Source organism: Oncorhynchus gorbuscha, linkage group LG16 (genome assembly GCF_021184085.1).
Source record: "Oncorhynchus gorbuscha isolate QuinsamMale2020 ecotype Even-year linkage group LG16, OgorEven_v1.0, whole genome shotgun sequence".
Taxonomy (NCBI): domain Eukaryota; kingdom Metazoa; phylum Chordata; class Actinopteri; order Salmoniformes; family Salmonidae; genus Oncorhynchus; species Oncorhynchus gorbuscha.
In genome coordinates, this window is record NC_060188.1 from 47,810,849 (window position 1) to 47,834,810 (window position 23,962).

The 23,962-nt window shown below is 43.4% G+C and overlaps 1 protein-coding gene across 1 annotated transcript; it reads right to left on the reverse strand.

Moving 5' to 3' along the window:
• Window positions 1-907: 907 nt before the first annotated feature.
• Window positions 908-15,082, reverse strand: nrgna (neurogranin (protein kinase C substrate, RC3) a). The gene is made up of 3 exons (XM_046306823.1): window positions 14,931-15,082; window positions 7,776-7,922; window positions 908-1,724 (listed from the first exon to the last, which is right to left on the reverse strand). Exons 1-3 carry the CDS (start codon window positions 14,943-14,945, stop codon window positions 1,704-1,706), a joined length of 183 nt encoding a protein of 60 aa, XP_046162779.1. The 5' UTR covers window positions 14,946-15,082; the 3' UTR covers window positions 908-1,703.
• Between the last annotated feature and the right edge of the window lie 8,880 nt (window positions 15,083-23,962).

A 23,962-nucleotide genomic window follows, 5' to 3' on the forward strand; every position in this document is an offset into this window, starting at 1 on the left:
CTGTATCGGTAGCGTGCTTCAGCCTTTGCCCTTTTAGCTGGCGTTAAATATAACGGAGGTAGCTACTGTCAGGAGAGAAAATAGGACAAGATAATTACCACACGCTCCAGTTTCCCTTGTCCTCCCTTTACCATTGTGATTTGTGCATAGTAATTAAAACATGAGAGCTGCCGGTATAAAGTTACACACAGTGTGCATTAGCTTAGGGAAGATGCATGGTGCTGCTGTTCTCATGTACATCAGCATAGGTTGCTGATGGGAGGATGTGTGTTTGATGTATTTGATACAGTTCCACCTATTCTGCACCAGCCATTACCATGAGCCCGTCTTCCCCAATTAAAGGTGCCACCAACCTCCTGTGATGTACATACAGTATGTGTGTGTTTTGGGGGAGGGGCGTCAATATGTGTGTGTGTGTGTGTGTGTGTGTGTGTGTGTGTGTGTGTGTGTGTGTGTGTGTGTGTGTGTGTGTGTGTGTGTGTGTGTGTGTGTGTGTGTGTGTGTGTGTGTGTGTGTGTGTGTGTGTGTGTGTGTGTGTGTGTGTGTGTGTGTGTGTGTGTGTGTGTGTGTGTGTGTGTGAGCGAGAGAGAGAGACAGGAGAAAATAGAGATAAAGAGAGGCAGGAGAAAATAAAGGGTGGGCGGGCGTACATTCCTTTGTTGCAGTAGGAGCTATATCCTCCTAAAAGCTTTCCAAACGGATGAATCCCAACATGCAGTGTAAAGGTGTTCTGATGTGTTATTCTGCAAGACTGAACATAGCGAGTGCATTTCACTGTACACATTTTTTAACCAGCATCAGTTCTACATGGGAGAAAAATTTGCTAGATTTAAAAGATTGATTAGCCACAACTCAAGGAAAGGAAATCAAGCTGTTAAGGGCCTACGGCAAGAAGAAGGAAACAAACTTGCCTCAATCATTATTCCTCTATTTATTTGGTTTTCACAGCTATCAAACCAGCCAAACACCATACAGACTTTCACACTTGTCCGTTTTTATTTAACCATGTAGATACTTCACTTTTAATAAATATATATATATATATGTATATATATATATCAGGGACAACCAAAGAAACAAAGTCAAAGAAAAAGGTACAAAGAAAATGGTGCCATTGGGTCATACTCCCATAAATAACGAAACATTAACATAAATCAATATGTCACATCCTGAGCAGTTCTACAATTCTACTTCAATCAATGTCACTTTATTAGGGTGACACAAAACACACACAAAGAAAGTTACTTTTATATTGTAAAATGTATATGATTATATAGCCAGTTAAGTGAGCACAAATATACATTTCCCAAATCAACTGTCCACCTTGCCATTACACTTGCTCTGGAAGGAGCAAAGTCCCACGTCATCCATCAAAACATACTTTTCACTTGAGTGCACTTGTTTTGTTTACAAAAACAAAAAATCATGGCGTGAAATATTATTTTGGGTCACAGACATTTACCCTGATACTAGTGGAGGAAGGGGAGTGTGTTTGTGAACAAGAGAGTGTGTGTGAGTGTATGTGTGTTAGTGAGAAGGAGAGAGTTCACTGATCAGGTACACCAAACCTACATCTAGTTAGTTCTATTTGTGTGGTACGGTGACATTTTTTCTCTTCATGATAACAGGTCTTGATGTTGCAGTAGCGTGCGTGTTTCTGCCAGGATCCGCTACCTCACAGTACAGGAACCTCTCTCTCTCCTCTACTTCTGCTCCTGTCGCTTCTGAAAAGCACACACACACACACACACACGCATCACAGGGTGTAATGGCAGGATATGAATGGGTCGAACTCATTAGCATAATGATGGCGATCTAAAAGACAGCTTTTAAAAGGTTCACTGGATGATGATAAAGAAACAGAAAGACAGAAAGCTAGAAACAAAGAAAAAAAATGAAGCTTTTTTGAACATGAATGACAGAGGTCAATCCTTTAAATCTGTATTCCTAAAAGTTATGAGAGGACATTATGACACCAAAGAAAATGATATACTAAATATACTCTATTATAGCTAAACATCATGGTGTCTTATCAAATGTTTTGAAGTAAATAATATTCTGAAAAACTGTCAGACATGATGCTATAACTTAAATGATAGAAAATACTGTATGTGCAAAACTCCTCGTTGTCTTCAAATATACAGTATGTGACTGGTGTGAGCGTTTATTACTCAGTGGAGATCTTGCACTCTCATGACATTAACTGGATGCCATCTGAATTATTGCCTAGCAACACACAATTAAGTCTGCATGCTTGGAAAGCTTTTTTTCCCCATCTGGGGATTGGTGATAGGAGGCTGGCTGGGTTACTGATTCCTTGTGGAACACTCACAGTAGATGTGTCATGCTCATAGCCGGAACAAGGGCACATGCCCCCTCAGATTTTCCCTGTTTTGTAATTTTTCTGATGTTAAATGAATTATTAAACTTTATTTTTAAGTCCACGTTTTATCAGAATTATTTATAGAAAGATCTGTCTGAGGAGGAGGCACACTGACCTGACCAGGCAAAGAGTACCTCCCCATTCTCCCTAAGGAAGTGGTTCCTTCCAAGGTGCACCACATAGCAAAGATAAATTAGGCAGGACGTTAGACACTAGTTAGTGCGTGCAGGCAGTATCATCAGTGACAATGAGAGTGTAGTGACACCCACAGCGTTTGATTTTATTTGAGCTGCCAGTGTTGAGCAGGACTCGTAGGAGGCATATTTGTAAAATCATTTGATCAAGCTATGTAGCCTATTGATTCCTTCTTGATGAATAAATACAATTAAAATGTTTTGCTGTTTCTGTAATACTAGCCACCTAGCAATTTCATGAAGTTGGCTTTAACTAGCCAGTTAGATAGTTTCCCAAACTAGCTACCAAGCCATTTCAGGTTCTCAATCAAGTTAGAGTAGCGTGTCTAACTATCTTAGCTGGAAAGGTTGCTAGACTTTAGAAAAGCAAACAATTACTAAATAAGACTCACATTCCTTTCCATCTTTCACCCAAATATTAGCAGAGAAGCATATTTCCTTTATTAGAAAAAATAACCACCAGTCAGGAGGATATAGACAGTTTAAGGGGTATTTATTTTATACCTTTATTTAACTAGGCAAGTCAGTTTAAGAACAAATGCTTATTTTCAATGATGGCCTAGGAACAATGGGTTAACTGCCTTGTTCAGGGGCAGAATGACAGAATTTTACCTTGTTGGCTCTCGCAACCTTTCAGTTCCTCACCCAACGCTCTAACCACTTGGCTACCTGCCGCCCCCGGTATGCTTAGATATGCAAAAAAGAATTGGTTTAAATGTTATCTGGCACCTTATGATAATCATATTCATGTATTACTTATGATGCCATGATATGCATCACGTTTCATGTAAGACCCAGATGCAGACAGTGTCGGAGTAACAAAAGTTTATTACTAGTACAGTGGCAGGCAAACGACAGGTCAAGGGCAGGTAGAGGTCAGTAATCCAGATAGGGCGCAAAAAGACCAGAACGGCTGGCAGTCTCAGGGTCAGAGCAGGCAGGGGTAAATTCAGTGTGGTGTGGCAAGGTACAGAACGACAGGCAGGTTCAGGGCAGGCAGAATGGACGAAAACCGGGAAAAACTAGAAAACAGGAACTAGAACAGACAGGAGCAAGGGGGGAAAAATGATACCTAAGACGGACCGACCGGGCTCTCTTCCAAGGTACGGCTACAGAGGCAGACAACATCTGGGCCGAAGGTATACTGACCTCTTAATCTTGCTTAGAGAAGAGCGGGTGCTGATACCCCAGGGAACACTCAAAGGGCAACGGACCCGTGGCAGAGCAAGGAAGGGTGTTGCGGGCATATTCGACCCACACTAGTTGCTGGCTCCAGGTGGTGGGGTTGGCGGAGACCAGGCAGCGCAGAGTCATCTCCAGGTCTTGGTTGGCTTGCTCCAACTGGCCATTTGACTGGGGGTGGAACCCGGAGGACAGGCTGGCCGACGACCCAATGAGTGCAGAACACCTGCCAGAAACGGGAAGAGGTCTGAGGACCCCAGTTCAGTTGGAGTCCATGGATCCGGAAGACGTGCTGAACCATGAGCTGGGTCGTCTATTTGGCAGATGACAGCTTTGGAAAAACAATCCACTACAGTCAGGATGGAGGTGTTGCCATCAGACAGGGGGAGACCCAGGGTGCGGCTGGGAACGCTGCGCCTCACAAACCTGCTTCCCTATTCTCCTGCCGTTGCCAGGCACGAGGTGGGAAGGATGGTCTCGGGTTCCCGGGGTTGTACCCGTGGGGCTATAGCGGCATGACAGCGCATCCGGCTTGACATTCTGGGATCCCGGCTGGTATGAGAGGGTGAAGTTGAACCGGGTGAACAGCAGGGCCCACTTAGCTTGCCTGGAATTGAGGCGTGGAGATGTTCCAGGTTTGTCCACACAATGAATGAATGTTTCGCCCCATCCAGCCAGTGCCTTCACTCCTCCAATGCCATCTTCACCACGAGAAGCTCACGATTCCCCACATCATAGTTCCTCTCCGTGGTGTTGAGGCAGTGGGAGAAGAAGGCACAGGGATGTAACTTGAGGTCCAGGTTAGATCGCTGGGACAGGACAGCCCCCACTCTGAAATCCGAAGCATCGTCCTCCACCACAAACTGGCGAGACGGGTCAGGATGAACCAAGATGGGAGCTGTGGTGTTTGAGATCCTGTAACGCCCGGTCAGCAGCCGGGGACCACGAGAACCGAACCTTGGGAGAGGTGAGTGCAGACAGGGGGGAAGCCAGGGTGCTGTAACCCCGGATAAAGCGGTGATAAAAGTTGACGAATCCCAGGCACGTTGCAGCTGTACTCTGGATGTAGGCTGGGGCCAATCCACCACCACTCTCACCTTCCCGGGATTCAGCTGTACACTCCTTGCAGCTATGTTGTAACCCAGAAAGGGATGATGGAGTGATGGAATTTGCACTTCTCTGCTTTTACAAAAAGCTGGTTCTCCAGGAGACATTGGAGAACCTGTCAGATGTGGAGCACGTGTTCTTGGATGGAGTGGGAGAAGACGAGGATGTCATCGAGGTTAACGAAGACGAACCGGTTCAACATGTCATGGAGAACATCATTAACCAGAGCCTGGGACACAGCAGGGGCGTTAGTAAAACTAAATGGCATGACCAGATACTCTTAGTGACCACTGGCCGTGTTGAAGGCAGTCTTCCACTCGTCCCCTTCCCGTATCCGCACCAGGTGGTAGGCATTCCGTAGGTCCAGCTTGGAGAACACGGTGACCCCCTGGAGCAGCTCTCAGAGATGAGAGGTAGTGGGGTAGCGGTTCTTCACCATGTTGTCATTGCAGGGTTTTGTCCTTCTTTTCCACAAAGAACCCATCGCTGGGGCAGAAGGACGGATGAACCCTGCAGCTAGGGGGTCCTCATTGTAGGTCTGCATAGCCTTGGTCTCTGGACACAACAGAGTACAATCATCCCCGAGGCGGAGTGGTACCTCTGAGAAAGGGCAGGCAGAGGTCAGTAATCCAGATAGGGCGCAAAAGGTCCAAAATGGCAGGCAGTCTCAGGGTCAGAGCAGGCAGGGGTCAATAATCCAGTCTGGTGTGGCAAGGTATAGAACGGCAGGCAGGCTCAGGGTCAGGGCGGGCAGAATTGTCAAAACCGGGAAAAACTAGAAAACAGGAACTAGAACAGACAAGAGCAAGGGGAAAACCACTGGTAGGTTTCACGAAACAAAACGATCTGGCAACAGACAAACACAGAACACCGGTATAAATACACTGGGGGTAATAGGGAAGATGGGTGACACCTGGAGGGGGGTGGAGACAAGCACAAAGACAGAAACATATCAGTGTGACTGGTATGTGCCTGTATTGATGATGTGTGTTATGATCCCATGTACCGTGTTGTAATTTGGAAGCTATATCCTAGGCATGTTAGTGCAGTAAATTGAGATGAGTGATTTACAGTCAAATGACACCCTCATTAAAACTATAACTGAACAGAGGTATGCTTAAATAACTTATGCAGAAAAATAGACATACAGTATATAATGATTATGGAACTAGATTGCAGGAAAAAGCACTTTCACATACATTGTGCCCCCTGTAAAATAATTGGTGCATTACATGGGTGCATCACTCTAGTAAAAGTAATAGTAATAGAAAGAGTAAGGGTAGCCTAGTGGTTAGAGCATTGGACTAGTACCTGGAAGGTTGCAAGTTCAAACCCCTGAGCTGACAAGGTACAAATCTGTAGTTCTGCCCCTGAACAGGCAGTTAACCCACTGTTCCAAGGCTCTCATTGAAAATAAGAATTTGTTCTTAACTGACTTGCCTAGATAAATAAATAAAATAAATATCATAATTTGACTTTGCAGGGCATCTGGTAAACACATACTATATAAAATCAAAGTTGATACTGAAGGTGTAGTGAAATTGTTACTTGCATAGTCTTTTGTTTAGACATATAGATACCTAGCTAAACAATGAACCAACTCATAATATTACTACCCTGCATCTGCAGGTAGCTAACCAACCAGCTTCAATGTTAGCTAGCTAGCTAACTTTAGGCTATAACTAGCAATGCAAATGCCTCTGAGATATGAATAATATTACTACACAGATCATACAAGTAACGTTAGCTAGCGAGCCAGCCAGAAACGTATAATATCTGAAAATGTAGCGAGCTAGACTATCTTACCCATATACATAATAATATAATAATAATATGCCATTTAGCAGACACTTTTATCCAAAGCAACTTACAGTCATGTGTGCATACATTGTACGTATGGGTGGTCCCGGGAATCGAACCCACTACCCTGGCGTTACAAGCGCCATGCTCTACCAACTGAGCTACAGAACCACTAGGTTCTGGACAGATGCTTCTCCCTCTTTGTCACGGATGCCATGGTTGGCCTTAGTTTGAAGATGTAATTCGGAGATAGGTGTTTTATACAACAGTCTTCTGTGCGTTCTCTTTTCAACTCTCTCTGCATATTTGCAATCAAACCGCTGAATTTTCCTTAGCTATCATACTCTGCTTCCACCGGCCATTCCGATGTTTTCAAAACTCAGTCCTCCAGAAAGTGGAGACCAACACTTTTGCAGCGTTAGAAAGGATTACCTAGACATACTGACCAGCTCATGTTATAGACAGAAGCGTGCTACATGGGAGACCAATCCAAACTCATCTCTCGGTATTTCCAGCTCATCCATTATCTCAGCCAATCATGGCTAGTGGGAAGGTTCCTGTATTTTTCCGTGGCTAAACAATCTAAGCTCGTAATTTAACAATTTTATTTGTATTTACAGATGACATACAAGTTTGTTATTAAGGCACATGAACATTCACACGTTCCAGAAGGCATTTCTGACAAAAAATGCATTTTGATTAGAAAGTGCCTGATTCAGAGGAGTTGGGTTAAATGCGGAAGACACATTTCAGTTGAATGCATTCGCTTGTACAACTGACTAGGTATCCCCCTTTCCTTTTCTCTCTTGTGAAGTAGTGACGTGTGACATACGCGTGAAATACACCTAGTATCCTAAATCATAATACACCCTCAGTTTCCCTCCTAAGACCAAAGTTCTTAACCTTATCCCTCTCTCTTACAGCTCTTTCCACAACTTGTACTACACCCATACACATTTCTGTCAACATTGTTGATGGCAATTACAGTTCTGATTTCTGGTTACAAAATTCTGGTAACTGTCCCAGAATTCCCAGGGTTTCCAGAATATTCTGGGAATTCTGGAAAAGTTACCAGCATTTTGCCAACCTAATTCTGCTCAAGCTTTCACCTCCTCCCTGGGTTTGTCTTCCTTCATTTTCTTGCGAGTCATGTGACCACGGAAGCTGGCCTGGATCTTGGCAGCAGCCTTGTTGGCCTCGGGGTCATCCAAGGGGATGTCCATGATGTCCTCCTCGTGGGTCTTGGAACACCCGTCCTGAGAGGGACAAACAACACGGTTGGGGTCAGTTCCACTTCAATTCAGTTAATTCAATTAAGTGAAATTCCAATTCAATGTTTTTTCTCATTTAAACAACAAGGCCAATATCAGCTGTTCTCATCCCATTCACTGATTGACTGTTGTACCATTTGAAAGCCAGCCTGGGTGCCAGTCTGTCTCTGCTTTAGACAACTTGTTGCTGTTAAGCGATACAATGGATGGCAACGTGTAATTCTGAATAGAGTCACAGATTGTAACAGATTTCACAGCGATAGGTTTGATAAATTCGCCTCTGAAGGTGAAATGTGTCCTTACATTCTGACATCTTGCTCTGATTTATCATCCAAAGGGTCCCAGAGATAACATGAAGTGTCATTTTGTTAGATAAATTCCTTTTTCATATCCTAAAAAGGTCCATATAGCATGGACGATCCATTTTGTATTTCCACTCATTCAATTTGCAATGAAAGGAAGCCTTGAAAATCTAACCCTAAACATTGTTTCAACCATTCAAATCACGTTCGTATTTATTCCTCAGAGATCCTAGAACATAACCAGACTTCACTATAACATTAGGAGTATAGTATATCCTATAGGACACCAAATTTGGTTAGAGAGCGACGCCTTCATGGCACGCCAATGATGTGGGTGGTCTTCACTTGATTGACTTTGTCGAATAAGCACCAATCGGGGTCAAACAAAGCTAGCTAGATAGCCAATGAGCTGGGCTTTACGGGGGTATCTGTTGCAAAATGTTGCTGCTAACCTTGTGCGACATCAAGCCTTTTCCTTTTGGATAAAAATTATAAGAATATGGAGAGTTATGAAGTTATGAAAACTGGATGTTTTGCAAATGTTGAACTTGTAATATGGCTACTAATACTGGAAAAGCTAAATCAAAGTCCAAGAATACAGATTTGACGATATTCTTGCAGAAAAATGTAATGTGAATGTAAATGTCTCCTTCATGATTTGTCCAAATGTACCTGGGTGACTTCACACTAAATGGCATGTAGTTTGCTCAGAGTGATGGCTAGATTTGGGACCTTTCTGTTGCATTTCAAAGATGGTAGAAAGAAACTGTTGTTTGTTTCTTTGTATTTTCTTCTACCAGATCTATTGTGTTTATTATCCTACATTCAATTCACATTTACAAATAACTTCAAAGTATTTCCTTCAAATGGTACGAAGAATATGCATATCCTTGTTTCAGGGCCTGAGCTACAGGCAGTTAGATTTGGGTATGTCATTTTAGGGGAAAATTGAAAAAAAAGGGCGCTGTCACAAATTATTGACTCCCCGGGAACGTGTACTTGGTTGCACAGCCAACGGCCAAGATAACTGCAGACAAAGGCTTTTTATAACCATCAATGGGCTTGCTGGACCTTTCTACTGGCAATTTGGGCAACTTTTTAGCAACAAACTGATCTGATTCTTCAATGTTTTGAGGGGTGCCCTCCACTAACTGCTGTTTTCAGAATGCGCCAAAAGTTTTGGATGTAATTCAGATCTGGACTCTTCGCTGGTCACTCCAGAGCAAATCAGCATCTAGTCTTGAACCATCCCTGGGTGCTTTTTATGTGTTTGGGGTCCTTGTCCTATTGGAATACCCACAACCTTCAATTGAGACGCATCTTATGGGTAACCCCACAGCATTATCAACCCTCCCCCATCTTTGATTGGAGGGAGGGGGTTCTTTTCATTGAATGCTTCATTTGGTCATCACTAAACACAGCACAGATATGTATTGCCAAAGAGTTGTAATTTTGTTTCATTGGTCCACAGAACATTTCCCCCAGGATTTCGGCTTGTTTAGGTGGGTTTATGAGAAGTTCAATCAGGCTTTCTTGTGTCTTCGTCAGCAATGGGGTCTTCCTCACCGCAACCTTCCTCAGGAGTGGCAGGTAGCCTAGTGGTTAGAGCATTGGGCCAGTAACTGAAAGTTGGCTGGATTGAATCCCCAAGCTGACAAGGTAAAAATCTGTCTTTCTACCCCTCAACAAGACATCCAAGTAGCTAGCTCCTAGGTACCAATAATTCGGGGCATGCCATTTGTCTTTATGTTCTAAGTTACAATTGTACATTTAAGTGTACACAAATACAATTGGTTCTGCAATGTTGAAAATCCAATAACAAGTTGTAGAGACTATTTTTAAAAACATTTTATTTCAGCTTATTTTAGAAGAAATGGGGAATTATTTAAGTACAGTGCAAGGGTGCCAATATACTTGGCCGTAACTGTATCTGCCTAGGGCAGCTGTAACTTACTGTAGTAATATATAAAGACAGCTGATAAACGTTTAGGTTGCTATCTAGCACTGATAAGATGATTTGATGGTCTGATATTGAAAGTTTGAATATGTATGATCTGCATGAAGGAGAGTTGGGCAAGAAGTATGGCTATGAGTCAAGTGGACCAAATATTCTACTCCATGTAATGAGGTATAATTTCCAAACACTTTGATACAAATGAAAGTGGCACACAAATGGTGCTCAGAATTGACTTAAAATAGAAAAAAAATAGAAAAGACATCAGAATGACAAGGGCTAGAACACAGTATTGGTATTATCAGGAATCAAGGTAAAACCCAAGTGCAGACTGTGTGAAGTAACAATGTTTATTGTAACCACAGGGGCAGGCAAACGACAGGTCAAGGCAGGCAGGGGTCAATATTCCAGAGCAGAGGTTACGGTACAGGACGGCAGGCAGGCTCAGGGTCAGGCAGTGGTCAGGTGGGTGGGTACAGGGTCAGGACAGGCAAAGATCAAAAACCAGGAGGACGAGAAAAAGAGAGACTAGGGAAAAAACAGGAGCTGAGACAAAATACTGGTAGGCTTGAACAAACAAGACGAACTGGCAACAGACAGAAAACACATGTATAAATACACAGGGGATAACAGGTAAGTTGGGCAACACGCGGAGGGGGGTGGAGACAAGCACAAGGACAGGTGAACCCGATCAGGGCATGACAGTAACCCCCCCAAGGGATGCCACTAGGCGTCCTACCTGGGCGCATACCTGGTTGAGTGGGGTGCCGGCACTGGAACTCAGAGATGAGGCCTGGGTCCAGGACGTCCTTAACGAAGACCCAGCACCTCTCCTCCGGGCCATAACCCCCCCCAGTCAACCAGGTACTGGAATCCCCTGCCCCGAGGTTGAACCTTCAGGAGGCGTCTCACCATGTACGCCGAGCTGCTGTCGATGAGACAAGGGAGAGGGATGGGCCTGGAAACAGGAGACTAGGGGCAGTTAGTCATGATTTTAACTCTGGACACAGAAAAGGTAGGGAAAATACAGAGGGTACGGAGTAACAGAGGACGAACAGCAGAGGGGCTAATGATCTTGGAGCGGGGGGGGGGGGGGGGGTATCGGCTTCTGGGCCAGTAGCCACGGCACTATAGCAGCGTGCCAGCGCCTCAGGCTTGACCTTCTTGGATACCGGTCAGTGCTGCGGTAGAGAAGTGGCCTGGGGAAATGTCCAAGCACCCAGGACAGGCAGAGCTGACTTCAAGTTATTAGTGTGGCAGGATGGGCTCCAGCCCATGATGGCACCAGTTGCACAGTCAATGGAGGGATTGTATCGCTGGAGCCAAGAGAATCCCAATACCATGGGAACCTGCGGAGACTCAACCAGCAGGAATTGGATCATCTCACTGTGGTTCCCCAACACTCGTAGGTTGACAGGGGTGGTCTGGTGGGTGACCCGGCCGATAGAGCGCTCTAACACCCATGGAAATGAAGATTGGTTGAGTGGGGATGCCCAGCTCGGATGCCAGGGTAATGTCCATGACTCTCACACTGGCCCCCAAGTCGATGAGTACCTGGAGAGACTTGGACTGGCCGCCCCACCGTAGGGTGGCATGAAGAGGGGGGCAAGTAAGGAGAGAATAACATTTATCTTTAAGACCCACCAGAGTACTCACTCCAACGAATGAGCTGGGTCTCTTGAAGAGACAGGTAGACACATAATGTCCGACAGTAGCGCAATACAAACAACTCTGGGTGTTCAGTCTGCGTACGCGTTGGACTGGAGGCAGCCCTGCCGAGCTGCATCGGCTCGGGAAGAGGCAACTCGGCTGTCTTCGGAGGATCTTGGAGGAACTTGGCTAACCTCGGATCCTCTCGGGGAATTCCAGAGTTCACCAGATGCAAGGTGGGATCCTTGAGTGAGTGAGTCTTACGTTCTCGTAACCGTCCATCGTTCCGGATGGAGACAAGCGCAAGGACAAGTGAAACAGATCAGGGCGTGACAGGTATAGAATAACAGTAGATAGGTTATCACATATACCTGCTTATCAACTTGTAATGATCATTTGGGTCACGTAAAATATGATGTAATCGACATTAATAACCTATACCCTAAAAGATATATAAAAAATGAAATACTAATATGTCAATTTATCATTCCATACAAATAACATAGTGACATGAAACATTGCACCGTCATATCATTGCGGAGCGGATAAACAGACCGTCTCATAGAGTGCATTGTTCAACTCTAAGGAATATGCTTAGGAACAGAATCCCTCATGCTTTGTTTATAAGCACACAAGCCTCCTGTGCTCTGTCTGTGCCTCTCCACCCAGGTCCTATGGGGTCTTCAGTTTCCATCAGCACATCTATTTCCTCTTGGCTGTTAGGGGATGGCTAAGTCCCAAATGGCATCATATTCCCTATATAGTGCACTGCTTTGACCAGAGCCCTGGTCAAAAGTAGCGCACTATATAGGGAATAGGGTGCCATTTTGGACACAGATGATGTTTCAGTGTCAGGGAATCAGAGGCCAGAAGACTTCCTCGTACAATAAGGCTTGCTAGACATGAAGGTCGTTTAGTGAAATGAAAGCAACATCCTCGGGTGAGTTTCACATACTATCGCTAAGCCGAGGAAACCACGGGTATGTTATACACAAAGTGTGGCCTAAACTATCTGACTTTTACAGAGGAAAATCGGTTTCCTTTTCTTGATATTGGCCTCGAACACTTTACTTAAAGACAAATGATATAATGAATTATGGTGCATTGATAATTATGCATTATGCATTGTTGACGTAAGCATATATGAGCCCTTATGATGTCTTAGCATTATTTCACGATAATCCTGAAAAATCAGCCATATTGAGTAAGGTATAGCATGTTATGACTGCGTAATTAAACATGATACAGGCTCATACATACTTACAACAAGTTATAATGCATTATACCCGCTGACCTGAGTTATTTCAATTATCTGGTCACATAACCAAAACCAAAGACAAAAGAGGGATTTGAGTAGTGGTTATAACTTAAATATATCGGTGGCAGTTACATTTGCCAAGAACCATTGTTCACTTAACAAACACATCATTTCTCAGAGTATACTATAAATGGAAACAAGAGATTAAAGAGGGCATATTTAAATTGAGTGTCACCCCATCTCTTTTCAATATTTCAATGGAATGTTCTAGGGCGGAAACACAACAAACAATGTACTTTAGCTAAAACAATCCAAGCTCTGTCAATATATACACTTTTAATGTAATTATCAATCATTGTCCAAGTCACCTCTGACAGTATGGATCTTCAAACTATGCAGGTCAAATGACTAGGGAGAGTTAGTATGCAAATGACCATCTGTCTACTCAGTCACAAGCACACGGTTAGCAAGTCTTCAAATTATACACAGATAATTGCTGTTTCTCTGAAACTCGAAAGTCTAGGGTCCTCCCACAAACAGACAACCTTCGAGCCCACGCAGTTCAGTAAGGATGAGTTTTGTAGCGTACCAACTGGTGCTATCCATACCAGATTTTTTTGTTGTTGCAAGAAATCCTCAACCCCTACTGAATATATTTATCTCCCTTTGCCTAAATCCCAATAGAATAAGTTGCCTATTTTGGATTGTTTTTGAAGATCTCATATTCCAAAATGATTCACATAGTACAATTCAGTGAGTATAGTGGGGTCTCAGGGTAATTCATATTATTTTGTATGTAAATGTGTGACACCCCATTTAGTGTGATGTACATTACGTCATATTATAAATGGAATAGTGGTCGTACAATATCCAAATTACAGGACATATAGTGTCTTACGTCTTATTCGGTTATACAATATACATACGAATTGGATGATGTACCTTCTTATACATCTTGGAAGAACTACCATATTACACATCTTTTTCTGAGACCAGGTTGCTTGTTGCGAATAACAACAAATAACATTTTAACTGAGTCAGAATAATTGAGTCTGAATCATTATCAAATGATGAGACATTATAAGGTGTGATGCATGCTTATGACAAGTCTTACGCTGCATTATAACACAGTTATACATTATATCTGCATTATCCCACAAACCAGTCGTTGGAGTAAGCTTGGATTTTCATGAGTGATTTGCATGCGCCTGTGCTTATTATACTAAAGCTCACACAAGGTATTTTCCCCTATCAAATTTTGTCACTTCTCATCCTATCTTTCCAATAATTATCAAGCAAATGAATGTCGGACTGAAAATTACATACAGCTGAAAACACAGTTGACTAAAACAGTACAAAAACAGGATGTAAAATAAATACATCTGAGTGGTTAAACACATCTCTCAACAGTTCTATGCACGTTTGATATGAATATAATCACATAATGCCAGTCTGAGCCTGCAGCTGCTCTCCCACCTCCATGATTAGCAGGCGAACCCAGCCAATAACTACAATGTCTCATCATTGTTTCTAAATGGATCTACATTTGTGGTGCAATTTTGCATTGAGTCACAGGTCAGCTTTTGTTTTGCTGAGCAAAAACGCACTGACTTTGGAACGCCAATTTTCTTGGACTAAACTGTGCCTGGATGCCTGAATGTTGTTTTATCCTAATTATTTAGGCCTACTATAACCATTATTTCAACTTGTCTCCTGTCATTTTCATTATGAAATACTAACAAAGTAGCCTAAAACATAATAAATAAAGTTCAACATTTTAAATGCTTGCACTTCATAATTTTTACAAAATAGCCGAGATCGATACTTACATTTAGACATTCCATTGCGAGAGAATGGAAAACAAAAATCCTATATAGAAACGTAAAGTTAACTTCTCAGAGTTTTTGGTTGATATTTATGAACAATCCCCGTCTCCGTTCGTGCGCTTCTCTCCCGTGCCTCTTCTACTCCTGTATGGCAGTGCCTGTGTGAAGCTAGCCACAATAGTGGAATTTTCAGTTCGCCATCAAAATAAAAGTCCCCTAATGAAAGTGATTCAAACGGTACAGTAGCTTACGCACATTCATTCTGCAATCAGCTGCTAGCAGTGCAGGAACGACCTCTGACCTTGTCCTTGCTCTGCCCTATGATCACAAAACAAAACATTACAAAAGTGTAAGAACATTTTGAGGTTATAAGTAATTAAAAGCATTGATGGGAATATCACATATAAATAGAAAATATCTATTGTAGAATGAATTTTCCCTCATGATCCTCATAATATTACATACCGATTGTTTTCCCCCTCATCAATCAACACACAATACCTAATAATGACAAAGCATTTACAGGTTTTTAGAAATGTTTTGCTAATTTCTTAAAAGTAAAAAACTGAAATATGACATTTATATAAGTATTCAGACTCTTTACTCAGTTTTTTTGTTGAAGCACCTTTGGCAGCGATTACAGTCTCAAGTCTTCTTGGGTATGACACTACAAGCTTGAAACACCTGTATTTGAGTTTATCTCATTCTTCTCTGCAGATCTTCTCAAGCTCTGCCAGGTTGGATGGGGAGCATCGCTGCACAGCTATTTTCAGGGTTCTCCAGAGATGTTCAATCAGGTTCAAGTACGGGCTCTGGCTTGGCCACTCAAGGACATTCAGAGACTTGTCTCGAAGCCACTCCTGTTGTTGTCTTGGCTGTGTGATGAGCATCATTGTCATGTTGTAAGGGGAACATTCGCCCCAGTCAGAGGACCTGAGCGCCCTGGAGCAGGTTTTCATCAAGAATCTCTGTACTTTGCTCCGTTCATTTTTCCCTGGATCCTGACTAGTCTCCCAGTCGCTGCCGCTGAAAAACATCCCCACAGCATGATGCTGCCACCACCATGCTTCACCGTCGGGATGATGCCAGGTTTCCTCCAGACGTGATGCTTGGCATTCAGGCCAAAGAGTTCAATCTTGGTTTCATCAGACCAGATAATCTTGTTTCTCATGGTCTGAGTGTCCTTTAGGTGCATTTTGGCAAACTCCAAGCATACTGTCATGTGCCTTTTACTAAGGAGTGACTTCCATTTGGCCGCTCTTCCATAAAGGCCTGATTGGTGGAGTGCTGCAGAGATGGTCATCATTTTGGAAGGTTCTCCCATCTCTACAGAGGAACTCTGGAGATCTATCAGAGTGACCATCAGGTTCTTAGTCACCTCCCTGACCAAGGCCCTTCTCCCCCCGATTGCTCAGTTTGGCCGGGCAGCCTGCTCTAGGAAGAGTCTTGGTGGTTCCAAAATTCTTCCATTTAAGAACGATGGAGGCCACTGTGTTCTTGTGGACCTTCAATGCTGCAGACATTTTTTTGGCACCCTTCCCCAGATCTGTGGCTCGACACCATCCTGTCTCGGAGCTCTACGGACAATTTCTTCAACTTCAAGGCTTGGTTTTTGCTCTAACATGCGTGATCAACTTTGGGACCATATATATACAGTTGTGTGCCTTTCCAAATCATGTCCAATCAATTGAATTATACATTTGTAAGCCTACACAATGCAGGGTTATTTTGCTGATAAGAAAAACATGATAATGGATAATCATAAACAACATTTTGTTTTTGCATTCATAATACTTATATCATACTGTATCTAACATTTCACGCTTTGTTTAGGTAGAACAGTACCACGGTACAGTAGAAGTGAAAACCTAATTTCCCATAGGATCTTTCCATTCTCTGTATGATGTTCATCATGAGTAACTTCAGCCCCCATGTTCCTCCACTACCTTCTCTACCCTGGGGTGTTATGATAATATATGATTCCACTCCCTCTTTCATTTCTCTTCTTCTTTGGTGTTATTTCAGGAGCAAACACCACACAACGCCCTTAGACAGTGCAGTTTGGTGAGTCTGAGTGGGCAAAGGTTCACTTTAACTTCTCACTTAATGCAATAAATATTGACTGTAATTGCAGTGCAGGAATTCTATGTCATACAGGTCCTATGCAACAACAAACAAAAAGGTTATATCCAAAGATTTTCTGTGCATAATTAGGCTACTGTGTCTACCCTGTGTGTAAGCATTTTGTTGAATCGGTTTTCAGAAAACAAAAATACACATCATGTACACTGTATGATATAAAAGTGACAGGTTCATCTAAATATAGAATTCTCCCTTGAGAATGCAGACAGACAATATCACTTTGTGCTGCTCACGCATGCTTAGAAGTGCATAAGTAAAGATTCCAGATTTAGTGTGGATGCTAACACGAACGCATCATAATTCTAGTCAAGAATCTGTGCTCCAGCCAGGTGTGTGTGTGGTATCCAGGGGTTGGGAAAATACTTCACAGTGGACCAATAAAGGACATGCTATTTCTTGTTAGCCATTTAACAGTCTTATTGCATTAGACAGTAAAATGGCTTGTGTCTGCAAAAACTTTTGGTGAACGAATATTGTTAAGCCTTCACTACATGAGGTGCTACATCACTCTACATGTTTCTATGGTAATATACTCACTTGAGGAACACAACCCCTCATTGTTGCCTGCCAATTTCAACATAGCCTACATCAGATGCCTAGGCATAACATTCACATTGAGATTACACATTGGATGGTTTGATTCTCTCTCTTTCTCTATCTCTCTCTCCCCACTCTCTCTATCTCTCTCTCTCTCTCTCTCTCTCTCTCTCTCACACACACACACACACACACACACACACACACACACACACACACACACACACACACACACACACACACACACACACACACACACACACACACACACACACACACACACACACACACACACACACACACACACACACACACACACACACACACACACACACACACACACACACACACACACACACATGTACGCACACACACACGTCAGATCTGGGTGAAGTGAACATCAATGTATGTGTTTGAACCACAAGTTATTTCTGAGAACACTTCTAGTTGTCTTCATTTGGGTGTAGAGTGAATCATATCAGTGATATGACATCACCCAATACACCATGGGAGGTATAGGAATCAAATATCTCAGAGTAGGAGTGCTGTTCAAGGATTCAGTAAGATTAGGTCACTCCTGTCCATATAATCTTATTCATTGTGATGAGATAAAAAAAAGCCTAAACTTGTCCTAAGTCAGCCCCATGTCTTTGAGAGTAATACTGTTTGTTGTATTTAAGTAACATTATGTCTTATGTAACCATACCAAACGTAACATATCATAATCATTTGTATGTTACAGATTTATATGTACTATGTTACGTCTAGTCTACGAGACCAGGCTGGAGGAGCAGATATAGCTAGCTACCAAAGACTGAAATTAGATAAATATATTTCTTCAAGTGCACTTGAAATATGCAACATACAATTTGAATTGTCTTGATCGTATGAAGAGTTAATACTGTTGACTATTTAGCCAGAGCCTTTCTCCTCTCCTGCGCTGTTGGAGTCTCCCGCCTGTTTAGCGCAGCCAGAGCCTTTCTCCTCTCCTGCGCTGCCGGAGTCTCCTGTCTGCTCAGCGCCGCCAGTCGGCCCAGCGTCACCAGTCTGCCAGGATCCACCAGAAGTGCCAGTCTGCCAGGATCCGCCAGAAGTGCCAGTCTGCCAAGATCTTCTAGATCGGCCAGACAACCTGAATCATCCAGGTCCACCAGCCAGTCAGGATTTACCGGAGCCTACTACCTGCCTGAGCTTCCTCTCAGTACTGAGCTTCCTTTCAGTACTAGGCTTCCTAGCTGTACTGGGCTTCCTCTCAGTACCGGGCTTCCCCTCAGTACTGGGCTGCTTCGGGTCCCGGGCTGCCCCTCTGTCCCGGGCTGCCCCTCTGTCCTGAGATGCCCCTCTGTCCTGAGATGCCCTGCTGTCCTGAGCTGCCCTGCTGTCCTGAGATGCCCCTCTGTCCCGAGCTGCCCCTCAGTTATGTGGGGATCAGGGTGAGGACTATTAGGCCATGGTCGGCGGAGAAGGTGGATTATCCTAGGACGCGAAGGGGAGGAACTAGGACATTTATGGAGTGGGGTCCACGTCCCGAGCCAGAACCGCCACCATGGACAGACGCCCACCCGGACCCTCCCTATGCTCTTGAGGTGCGTCCCGGAGTCCGCACCTTAGGGGGGGGGGTTCTGTCACGCCTTGGTCATTGTATCTTGTGTTTTGTTAATTGTTTGGGTAGGCCAGGGTGTGACATGGGTTTATATGTTGTATTTCGTATTGGGGTTTGTATTAATTGGGAGTGTGTATTATTAGGGGTGTGTCTAGTTAGGCTTGGCTGCCTGAGGCGATTCCTAATTGGAGTCAGCTGATTCTCGTTGTCTCGGATTGGGAACCGTATTTAGGCAGCCTGAGTGCGCGTTGTAATTCGTGGGTGATTGTACCTGTCTTAGTGTTAGTCACCAGATAGGCTGTATTAGTTTCACTCGTTTGTTGTTTTTGTATTTTCAGTTATTTCTTGTACCGCATTATTCTTCATTAAAAGTCATGAGTAACCTACACGCTGCATTTCGGTCTGAATCTCTACAAACAACAGACGAAGTTCATTACATGTTTTGGCATGATTATACTGTATGTCTCATTTCATGTAACTAGCTGCAGGCTTGAAGAAACATTCAATCATATACTTTACAGAAAAACCCACTTAAAAACATCTAGATCGAAAGATGTGTGTGTGCCATGTATGTATGCTAGAATTGAGGTTTTAAAACGACAGCTGCGTATGCATATTTGCCAGTACATATGGCATAGCATACACATACAGTATAGCATACCTTGCAATAGAATCTTCTCTAAAAACAGTTGTAAAATGTGCTCTGCATTAAGATAACCGGAGTTTGATTTCTAAACCAGATGAGTTGTCAAATAGCTGCCCATACCATAGTGGGCATGCATATTGTTGGATGCATTGGAATACAAGGTATGGAGACTGATAAAGAGCCTGTTAGATTATAAACACAGCAAAAAAAGAAACGTCCCTTTTTCAGGACCTTGTCTTTCAAAGGTAATTCGTAAAAATCCGAATAACTTCACAGATCTTCATTGTAAAGGGTTTAAACACTGTTTCCCATGCTTGAACCATAAACAATTAATGAACATGCACCCGTGGAACCTGTCGTTAAGACACTAACAGCTTACAGACAGTAAGCAATTAAGGTCACAGTTATGAAAACTTAGGACACTAAAGAGGCCTTTCTACTGACTCTAAAAAAACACCAAAAGAATGATGCCCAGGGTCCCTGCTCCTCTGTGTGAACGTTCCTTAGGCATGCTGCAAGGAGGCATGAGGACCGCAGATGTGGCCAGTGCAATAAATTGCAATGTGAGACGCCTAAGACAGCGATACAGGGAGACAGGACGGAAAGCTGATCATCCTCGTGGTGGCAGACCACATGTAACAACACCTGCACAGGATCGGTACATCCGAACATCACCCCTCTGGGACAGGTACAGGTTGGCAACAACTGCCCGAGTAACACCAGGAACGCAGAATCCCTCCATCTATGCTCAGACTGTCCGCAATAGGCTGAGATGTGGAGGGTCCATCATGGTCTGGGACGGTGTGTCATAGCATCATCGGACTGAGCTTGTTGTCATTGCAGGCAATCACAACGCTGTGCGTTACAGGGAAGACATCCTCCTCCCTCATGTGGTACCCTTCCTGCAGGATCATCCTGACATGACCCTCTAGCATGACAGTTATGGTGCAACTAACAACCATAATTATGCCAATGTTAAGGTGTTATTATGGAGGAATCTACTAAAGTATTACCAAAAGTTCATAGCTAAATCAACAGTGTTGTTGTTAACCTTTAACATAACACCATTTTTCCCCCATTCACTTCTTGAACCACTTCTAGATTTTAATGACAGATTTTAACCTTGTCAGCTCAGGGATTTAATCCAGCAACCTTTCGGTGACTGACCCAACACTCTAACCACTAGGCTACCTGCCACCCCTAATATGACATTATAATTTCCATAACTTTGCCATGCAACACAACAGAACACAACACAAACTAAAGCTGAGCTGAGCCGCCAATGTGTTTCTAGGTAGTAAGGTGTCAATCAGCACACAAGCAAATCAAATCAAAGATTATTGTTCGCATACACAGTTTAGCAGATGTTATAGCGAGTACAGCAAAATGCTATTAACATCTCAAATAGCACAGTAACAGACAGGGGTGCAACTATGGTTTTAGATGTGGGGGGGGCATAATTTTGTATTATTTTTTATATTTTTTTATCCGATCGGATAAACACTCCAAAAAGCCTACCTACCACTCTGAAGCGTCCGCATGGCCCTAAAGTACAGTTTTGGCTCATTTTGTACCACATTCCAAGGATAAAACTAGGGGAGACAAAAATGCAATTTCAGAATGTGGAGTGTCCCCTCCCATCTCTAGTGAAAGTTGGTAACAGTAATCCCTGGTAACAGTAATACAAATGTATCTACAGTTGAAGTCGGAAGTTTGTATACACCTTAGCCAAATACATTGAAACTCAGTTTTTCACAATTCCTGCCATTTAATCCTAGTAAAGATTCTCTGTCTTAGGTCAGTTAGAATCACCACTTTATTTTAAGAATGTGAAATGTCAGAATAATAGTAGAGAATGATCTATTTCAGCTTTTATTTCTTTGATCACATTCCCAGTGGGTAAGAAGTTTACACAGTATTTGGTAGCGTTGCCTTTAAATTGTTGAATTGGGTCAAACACAAGCATCCTACAATAAGTTGAGTGAATTTTGGCCCATTCCTCCTGACAGAGCTGGTGTAACTGAGTCAGGTTTGTAGTCTCCTTGCTCGCACAAGCTTTTTCAGTTCTGCACAAAACTTTTAGATAGGAATGAGGTTAGGCCTTTGTGATCACCACTCCAATACCTTGACTTTGCTGTCCTTCAGCCATTTTGCCACAACTTTGGAAGTATGCTTGGGGTCATTATCCATTTGGAAGACCCATTTCCGACCAAGTTTTAACTTCCTGACATATGTTTTTATTTTAATTTTAATTTTATTTTTTCACCTTTATTTAACCAGGTAGGCTAGTTGAGAACAAGTTCTCATTTGCAACTGCGACCTGGCCAAGATAAAGCATAGCAGTGTGAACAGACAACACAGAGTTACACATGGAGTAAACAATTAACAAGTCAATAACACAGTAGAAAAAAAAGAGAGTCTATATACATTGTGTGCAAAAGGCATGAGGAGGTAGGCGAATAATTACAATTTTGCAGATTAACACTGGAGTGATAAATGATCAGATGGTCATGTACAGGAAGAGATATTGGTGTGCAAAAGAGCAGAAAAGTACATAAACTACAGCTAGCTAGCATTGCTCTTGCTAGTTTGAATGTATTGACATATTGACATTTGGTGTGCAAAAGAGCAGAAAAGTAAATCAATAAAAACAGTATGGGGATGAGGTAGGTAAAATTGGATGGGCTATTGACCGATAGACTATGTACAGCTGCAGCGATCGGTTAGCTGCTCAGATAGCAGATGTTTGAAATTGGTGAGGGAGATAAAAGTCTCCAACTTCAGCAATTTTTGCAATTTGTTCCAGTCACAGGCAGCAGAGAACTGGAACGAAAGGCGGCCAAATGAGGTGTAGCAAGGGCCAGCCGACTAGAGCATACAGGTTGCAGTGGTGGGTGGTATAAGGTGCTTTAGTAACAAAACGGATGGCACTGTGATAAACTGCATCCAGTTTGCTGAGTAGAGTGTTGTAAGCTATTTTGTAGATGACATCGCCGAAGTCGAGGATCGGTAGGATAGTCAGTTTTACTAGGGTAAGTTTGGCGGCGTGAGTGAAGGAGGCTTTGTTGCGGAATAGAAAGCCGACTCTAGATTTGATTTTAGATTGGAGATGTTTGATATGAGTCTGGAAGGAGAGTTTACAGTCTAGCCAGACACCTAGGTACTTATAGATGTCCACATATTCTAGGTCGGAACCATCCAGGGTGGTGATGCTAGTCGGGCGTGCGGGTGCAGGCAGTGAACGGTTGAAAAGCATGCATTTGGTTTTACTAGCGTTTAAGAGCAGTTGGAGGCCACGGAAGGAGTGTTGTATGGCATTGAAGCTCGTTTGGAGGTTAGATAGCACAGTGTCCAAGGAAGCGCCAGAAGTATTACAGAATGGTGTTGTCTGCGTAGAGGTGGATTAGGGAATCGCCCGCAGCAAGAGCAACATCATTGATATATACAGAGAAAAGAGTCGGCCCAAGAATTGAACCCTGTGGCACCCCCATAGAGACTGCCAGAGGACCGGACAGCATGCCCTCCAATTTCACACACTGAACTCTGTCTGCAAAGTAGTTGGTGAACCAGGCAAGGCAGACATCAGAAAAACCGAGGCTACTGAGTTTGCCGATAAGAATATGGTGATTGACAGAGTTGAAAGCCTTGGCAAGGTCGATGAAGACGGCTGCACAGTACTGTCTTTTATCGATGGCGGTTATGATATTGTTTAGTACCTTGAGCGTGGCGCACCCGTGACCGGCTCAGAAACCAGATTGCACAGTGGAGGCGGACCGGTTACCTCCGTTGAGAGGCAGAAACCTGACGAACCGGCTGAGGCGGGAGAACCTGATGAGCTGGCTGAGACCTCCCGGTAGCCTTGGTCGAGGCACGGGAACCTGTTCACCTAGCTGAGGCATGGCAGCCTGTTGAGCCAGCTGAAGCATGGGAGCCTATCTGAGGTATGGAAACCGGTCGAGCCAGCTGAGGCAGGGGAAAACATCAAACCCACCAAGGCATTGGAATCTGACATACCGGCTGAGGCCTCCCAGGTAGCTCCGGTTCTCACATCTGGACCCGACATCACCTCCAAAACAAACAAAAAACACTCCCTGATGCCTCCCTTTG